The following is an 8,152-nucleotide window of genomic DNA, read 5'->3' on the forward strand; positions in this document are numbered from 1 at the left end:
TTGTTGCTGCCAGACGTGGTTCTACAGGATGAGTGGTTCACTTGCATCACGTCAGGCGTTCGGGAGGAGCTCGTAGCCGAAAACAATGAGCAAATTAAATGAAATGCAATAAACTTCTTGAAGCCCTATAAAGAAAACAAACCCATTTTCCTTACCATCAGTATGCAGCAGCTCGTTCTGAACGTGTCATCCCTTCATTCCCGAGGAGCATATATATGCTTCACTGCGCTTTTTGCTGCAACCATTTTTTTGCATTATAATTTGTTAACCCAGCTTCATAGCACAAGCATTCTGTGTTCAAATTGGCTGTCCCAACTTTCCCAACCGCTTCGCCAGCACGAAACCGAAACTGAAAACGAAACGCACGACCGCGCTATAAGTGTCCACTTTTTGTACTATTGATAATCGTACATAGCCTCAGAGATACCAAGGGCGTGGTAATCTTGGAGACCTCTAGTGTGTTGATTAAAAGCAATACTTCAAGAGTTTAATCTTATAGAGGCACTATAGACTGTGCATCATACGTTTTAGAATAAAAAATGGTATCTAAAGCCTAGCAAAGTGTTCTTGCAATTGGTTCTTGTTAAGCTCACAATAAGCTCTATTACGTGTATCAGATACATCGCGATCGACACCACGCTATGGCAGCTATTGCAGATGTTGTTTACCAGCGTAATTCTCATCCTGTCTCGGTATTGTGTTCCGTACGGCTGCAATGAAGCTAGTTTCTTAAACGGACGTTGATTGTTGATAGCGTGAATATGTGACGTGACGTTGTAAAACTGTTTTCCTTGCCTAACATATCCTGCGTGATAGGAGTGCGCGTACTATACACAGGTAAGTCACTTCAGCGCTTTCTCTGCAACATCTTTTTTCTTTCTGGGGCTGAGCTTTATGAGCATCCTTCGCGCCCATGTAGCACATGATCGTTCATTGTGTTTGCTGATGTCAACGAGGCTGATCATCTACTAGGCCATTAATTAAATCAGTGTACGGTTCCGTCAACAGTATCGTAAGAACCGGCCTGTTATCGTGTTCCTTCGATGTATGCCACGTCGTTGACGCATCTGGAAGTTAGAACATAAATGTACTCTTGACCTTTCAGAAGTAGCAAGAACTTGTACATTGACAGCTGGCTTCTAGCATACAGGCTTGCGGCGCTCGACGGCGCTCATGTGCATACTTCTATGACGAAATTACCGTCATTGTTTATCGGGCATTGCCGTTCGCATCACTCTCCGCCACCTCTGCAGTGTAATTGTTCTTGCTTTTTTGTTTCCTCGTTGTTATTCAGTACGGTGGAGGGGCAGGGGAAGGCAGAAATTTTTTTTAATACTGTATTTATGAAGACTTTCACGATCAATAGCTCTCGCCGAACATCTGGTCGCAGCAGTTTCAAACTACGCCTTGTTAGCGCAGCGCGGTTACTGATATAGAAAATGAAGTATATAATGTGCGAACTTGTAATCATTTGCGCCGTTCCGTGCACGTTTCAGCAACTTAACTACATCTATTTGACCTGGTTATATGGTGGATCAGTAAAAAGCTATAGCAAAATGTAGCACATATATATATGTTTACTAAACTGAGAACTAATGATTGATGAAGACTAAATTAATCTCAACCACAAACATCTCACATCTGTTTGTGCTTAAATATCCAGCCTTACCTCAACTGGTTGAACCCTTTGGAACTGAATGTGTAAAAATGCATAATAGGTAACGCGCCTTGTTTATTCTTGATCTTGCGGTGCTTCTAGTAAACCCGCCGCGATGGCTTAGTGGCTGTCGTATTGCACTGCTGAGCTCGAGGTCTCGGGTTTGATCCCGGTGGCTGTTGCCGCATTTCGATGGGGATGCAATCCAGAAACACTTTTGTATTGGGTGCATGTTAAAGAACCCCAGGTGGGCAGAATTAATCCGGAGCCCTTCACTACAGCATTTCTGATAACATAACTCGCGGTGCTGTGTAAGGATGTTTAGTACCACAATGCCTGTTACACTGCCATTTTGTTCATTGCTTTGACGCAGGTGGAAGATGAATCTGCCACACTTTCGTCGAAAGAGAGTCCTTGCATACCTGGTTGTTGCAGGCATTCTGCTGCTCACTCTGAACTACATCCTCAAGTCAGAAGAAGCCAATGGTTGTGGCCGGACACCTGACACGGGGCCATGCCTCCTGTCACTTTTTCCCAAGGTGTTAGACTCACTCACGGCCCAAGGGGTGTCGAGCTACCTGTGCTATTATGCCCTGTGGGGTGCACTGAAGGACCAGCAGCCATTGCCCTGGACCAACAAAGTTGAGCTTTGTCTCCGCAACGAAGAGCTCTCTGACCTGGATGAAGGCCAACTGCTGAAGTCGTTTCGTCGATTCGGCGTAAACGCCTATTACGACTCGGCAAATGGGCTGTACAGGGCAACACTCAGAGATGGAAGCAGCGCCTGTGAGGTGTACCTCTACGTCTTTGAAGAAGACAAGATCGTTCACCGAGTGCGTAGGGTAGGCTGGAAAAACAGACTGCTGCCGCCTGATTCGTGCGACACATTACATTGCTTTCCAGTGTCTCTGCTGACACCTCCACTTAAGGAGACAGCATTCCTGGGAACCACGGTGAATATCCCACACGATGGTATCGAAGTGCTCAAGTACATGTTCCCCGACTCTTGGTGGAAAGGCGAGGTGCCCCCAAAATGTGACTAGCTGTTGCTGTGAAATATGATAGAGGGCTTGCTTTCGTGATTTTTGTTGCATATCACTACGTGCATATTATACTTATAAGGGTTAATGTGGTCTTTGATGCATACTCAAGGTGGTTTTGAAGTATTTCTGTGGAATGTCAAAACATGGTCATCTTAATCATGGGCCTACTAAAGCATGCTGCCAGCAGCTTGCCTTTCAGTGAGCTACTGGGCAGGAATATTTTGAATACATCAAGTGTTTTTATTACTTTTTTAAGTTGCATCCAAATCAAGTTATTTTCATTGGAAACATGCAGAGATTTTAAGCTATGCCCTGTGTAGTCGCACCTCCTCATCATTGCCTTTCTATGCTCCCCTTAAGGAGAGCCAATGGCTAGTATAAACTGTTACTTACACATCAGTTTGTCATAACAATTGACCAGCAGCATCTTTTTCTGCGTGCATAATATAGTGTAGCATCCTTGGGAAGAATGTTGTCTTCGTAATTCTCAAATGGGTGTGACTGTGTGATAATAGGTGGACATGTAGGAAAGGGTCGATCACATTGATCATTTAAGCTCCTTTGCTGTGAGGAGCATTCTTGGACATCTCTTGCTTTCACTTCGTTGTTACTACTTAGGAGCATGATGAAAGTTTCTCGTCACACATTCACTACAACCTCATCTAGTCACTTCATCCTCACGCGTCCCAGAATGTTGTCTCGATAGCTATGAATCACGGCCGTCGTTGTTGTAGATATAATTTTTTGTGGCGACTGTTCCATGTCTTTCATAGAAGTCCCTGTTAGGCCTTTGGTAGAGCTTTGACATATGTTGCACAAGTTTCTGGTTATGGCCCTTATTTTTCAGCGACCGATTCATAAGAAAGACAATGTTTTATGTATTGCAATCTAAGCTGTAGTCACTTCAGACCTGATACCATAGGAATGGCTGGTTGGGTTATTTATTATGATCAAACATTACTAAATATTACTCCTGTGCTGCTGAAGTTTATCTGCATTACATTCTGAACTTTTCTTATGCTCCCACCAGTAATTTATTATTGCCTGTAGATGCACTCTCTTTTGTTGCCCAAATCCTGTTTTCATTGTCTTCAGCATTGCTGTTGTGATGCTGTTTGAGCAAGCAGGGCACTGTACTTAAAGACTGTATAACTGGTTTGAGGAAAAAAGTATTTCACTGCAGTTGTTTCTTTAGAAAAATTTATCAGTTGCTACCTATTCATGTTATGGAAACTGAAGCCTCTGGAGAAGACATAGAATGGTATCTAGATAGTGCAGCAAAACATGGACACGAGCGTCTGAGAGCTCTTGACGTGACTTTTGAAGTGCCTGTCGCCGACAAGCTTCGGCTTCTTGACCTTCAGTTCATCTCTGCTCATAGTAGGGCTTGCTGGGCCTAGAGCCCATGAGCTAACAAACCATTTCTCCAATTCCATTCAGCCCATTCGAAGTTGGTGAAGATGGGCATAACTAACATACTTTCAAAAACACCCTTAGAAAACAATGCCCACACCTAATGAAAACCTGTCCTGTGTTCCTTACTCGCTCATTCTGTGTCGCGCCGTTTCCTTTTCATTCCAATAATGAAAACCAGTTTCCAACAGTAGTCTGAGCGCCTTAAGGAGGCTTGTTATCAGAACCATGTGTTGGTGGCAGTGGTGGAAATGCTCAAACAGAAACGTTCGAGAATGCCCCCGTGAGAATGCAAGAGCTAGCAGCTGTGTCAACATGAGAACCACCCCAATTGCATACATATACCAGATATTGCATAGCCTGAAAAGACAGGAAGTCAAGGTAATGTGTGGGTTGTTTTTCCAGCTCCATATAGGCTAAGTACCTTGTGTAAGACTACTAACCCAATGAGGACAAAAAAACGGTGTGTGATAAGAATCACAAATGTCAGTTTATCGGATGCATCGTAGGGGTGGCCTATTGTATTCCGCTGTCAGGTGGTAAGTGCTACATAGGCCAAACTATTCTATCAGAAAACTGTCGCTGTCATTGTCTGCGAGAGAGATCATTTGCGCATGCCATGAAAGCTGATCGCATTTGCAATGAATCATTTAGGTTTTCTTGCTGTTTTCTGGATGTACAAGTTTTAGATTGTTTTCGTGCCGTCATCTACGTATCTTCAAGGTTAATATAGCTGTGCATGTAGTTTTGGGGGTCTATGAGTATGTCCGATCCCACAAATAAATTTCGCTGTTGATAGTTAGGGTTTGTCCTCATCTTCGTTTCTTGTGCCCATGATTTGCTGTGCTATCCCGACACCATTCCATGATGACCGACCAACAAGCCCATAACGACACCCTCCTCTGGAGAAGTTGCAATGTTTTGTACATGATATGTTGGAATCATTTTGGCATGGTCAACAAGTTATACCAGCTTGTGCCTCACCATTTTGTAGACAGCCCAAACCTAGTCTTTCATTGACATGTCATTTTATATGCATGCTTGGCCTTTGTTCTTCACTGAGTCTGTGCCCTGTGTTCTGATGTTGTGCTTCGAGTGCTATGAATTTAAGTTGATCTAGGATCGTAATTTTATTGCTTCACTGTTTTCGTGATTTGAGGCAGGATATGTGCTTTAACTGCTAACTTGCATGATATGTACTGTGAGTGATATGGAAGTTTCCTTATATAGAGCATATAATGTTAAGTTTTCACAGTTCTTTATACAATGACATATTTATACAGCAATCAGCCAACTTATCATCACAAACTTCTTTCTGACCTTGTACAGAAATAAAACAATGTAGCAAGAAGCTAGCTATCACATACCTTCATCGAATCCTGGCATTGCAGCAACTCCTAGCAATGTTTTACTGAAGTTAGTCATTGAATGGGATGAAACAGCAATATTTGGCTAAACATGCAACACCAAGTAGGCTTTGATCATCATTGTCTAATTCCCTAAGATGACTTAATTATTGTCCAAATCCTTATGCTATTCTGAAAGCCTACTGCCACTTGTGCAGCTACTGGGCATACTACACATCATGGTTGTGAAGTTTTACCTCCAGAAGTGCTCTAGTAGATATCGGACTTTTCTAGTGAGCATAAGACCAAACACTCAGGTTCATTTCAGTAATTTGCTAAAATTGAGAAGTGATCTTTGTCTGTGCGCTTTAATTTCTACAATACGGTTTCTCTGGCCACCTTTAACCTCCGAAATCGTGGAAAAATTCAGCAATCCTTGTGGGGGAGTGAAAATATGTTGGTTAGATGGGTGGTATCAAAGCGCTCGCTTATTTACAATCCACATATAGTGATGGTTATATTTAATGATCGGATTTTCTAGTTTTGCTACCACTACCACGTGTGCGCAAATTTAACTTGACATTTTACGCTAACCTATGGTGTACTGACGGCCGTGACACGAATTTGTGGTGTCAATAATGTAATGTAAAGCACTTCGCATTGTATTTGTGACCACGCTTTGAATAGGATGCGCTTACCTTTCTTTGTCTCATTCAATTCACTGCTTCGGAGTGCGGCCACTGGACAAGCAGGCAATGTGGAGAAGCCAAGCTCCTTGGACTTGGCCTTGCACGTTTGTGGCGTCATGGGCTTGACTATCGGAGTGGGAGGGCGCTTGTGTCTCGTATAGGTAAGTGCAAGGGGATAAGGCTCTAAGCGGCCCGAGCTACTGCCGCGACGCGCGCCTGCGAAGTGTAATGTGCACAAACGCAGTTTTACAGGGCAAGCTTCCGCATGGCAAGTGCGTTCAAGGCGCAGCACTGTGCACTTCGCGTTTCAATTAGCATTTTAGTGTAGCACTGTGGGTGGAACGTCGCAATTCGCGCCCGCACGGCGGCACATCGCGGTCAGAAATCCCGTACCACGCTTTCATAAAATACTTGTGTTTGCGTGGGGCGTTGTCACTTCGCGTAATCGCAATACTACTTTTGTTCTTGTCTTTTGAATCGTCAAAAGTTTCCTGCAGCGTTATATTCGCGCAAATAAGACATCTGTTGATTGTACTGCGGCTATGTAACATTGACATATGCACTTTGTTATCAGCGTGGAATGGAATCTGCGTAAATTTAACGGTTTGAGAAAAACACCACGGGCTGTTGGTGTTCTGGACGTGATTTTAGTTGCTTAAGCTATCCTAGTCTTCTTCCTGGCTGATTGTGCAGTAGGTTAAACTGAACGAAGCAATTAAAACTGTTCTTCATTGCAACATCTTTAGTGTGAGTTTATATTTCTAGAGCATGTATGCTGTGGAAGGAATGAAGACTCCTGAATACGTACTGCACGCAAAACACTTATGGTGGAACCGCCGTGCACCGCTTGGACATAAGAACATTTTTATTTGTTTGGCTGACGAACGTACATGCGTTTCGTTTAAAATGGGTCAGAATTTTTCTATCGTCGACAGCGCCATCGTGCGCTGCAGTTCGTAAAATTTTCTTGAACTTCTCTCAACTCCTCATAGGTGGCGCTAGCGCCGCTACGCGGACGTTGGCGCCGGGTTTTTGAACAAATTTCTCGTGCGAGGAATTTGGAAAATCGTAAATGGTGCGAGCGCTAAATGCACTCTTGACACGATTGGAGATAAACTAAAGGGCGATGGGCCGACTGACTTTGGGAGCCCACGTTCAGCCACAAATCAGGCGGTGCGAGGGGAGACAGGTTGGGCTTCTTTTGCAGTCACAGAGGCGCAGGGCAAGATTAGTTTTGAACGACCAGCTTTCCAAACCCCACTCATATATATCTTTATTTAATTTATTTAAATATACTGCAGCCCAATATATGGCTATAGCAGGAGTGGGAACATTTACATTACTATACATTGCACATTAAAAACACACATAAACACATAATGAAGCTCTTTACGTGTTAAGGAAGTGCTTACCAGTAGCAGCTATGAAATCATTTAGCGATAGTGAACGAATGTTACCAGGTAGAGAATTGCAAAGCACTGTTGTACGTGGAAAAAAAAACTGTGCTTGAATGTGTTAGTACGGGAATATGTAGGTGTTATGTTCAAGGTGGTGCGAGCTACGGGTACAACTTGGGATAGTAAATGTGATATAGTTACAATCAGAAAGACCAGAGGTGGAGTTATTTATTGCATATAAAAGCTTTAAGGCTTCAATGTGATAACGTGAAAGTAATGGCTCAATGCGCAAAAGATTGTTGAGCCTGCGTTGGTGAGAAAGTGCGGCTGTAATTTTGGCAAATGAAACGGATAGATTTTCGTTGAACGTTATTGAACGAGCTTATTTCGCATTGTTTGTAGGGAAACCAAACGACAGATGCATATTTTTGAACAGGGCGAATCATCGTTATATTTTAGTATCTCGGGGGGTCTTAGCTAAAGTGTGGCGCGAATAACCTAATTTTTTAGGTCTTTCCCGTTTACATATTCTATAAGTTTAGACCATGAAAGATGTTCGATTAGAATGACACCTAAGTATATATACTGAGACACTCTTTTTAATTTG

General features: G+C 43.1%; 1 protein-coding gene across 1 annotated transcript; it reads left to right on the forward strand.

The window, feature by feature from the left end:
- Positions 1–616: 616 nt before the first annotated feature.
- On the forward strand, positions 617–6,901 carry LOC142585161 (uncharacterized). The gene is made up of 2 exons (XM_075695694.1): positions 617–837; positions 2,031–6,901. Exon 2 carries the CDS (start codon positions 2,038–2,040, stop codon positions 2,698–2,700), a length of 663 nt encoding a protein of 220 aa, XP_075551809.1. The 5' UTR covers positions 617–837; positions 2,031–2,037; the 3' UTR covers positions 2,701–6,901.
- The last annotated feature ends 1,251 nt before the right edge of the window (positions 6,902–8,152 follow it).

This window comes from Dermacentor variabilis, chromosome 6 (genome assembly GCF_050947875.1).
Source record: "Dermacentor variabilis isolate Ectoservices chromosome 6, ASM5094787v1, whole genome shotgun sequence".
NCBI classification, from domain to species: domain Eukaryota; kingdom Metazoa; phylum Arthropoda; class Arachnida; order Ixodida; family Ixodidae; genus Dermacentor; species Dermacentor variabilis.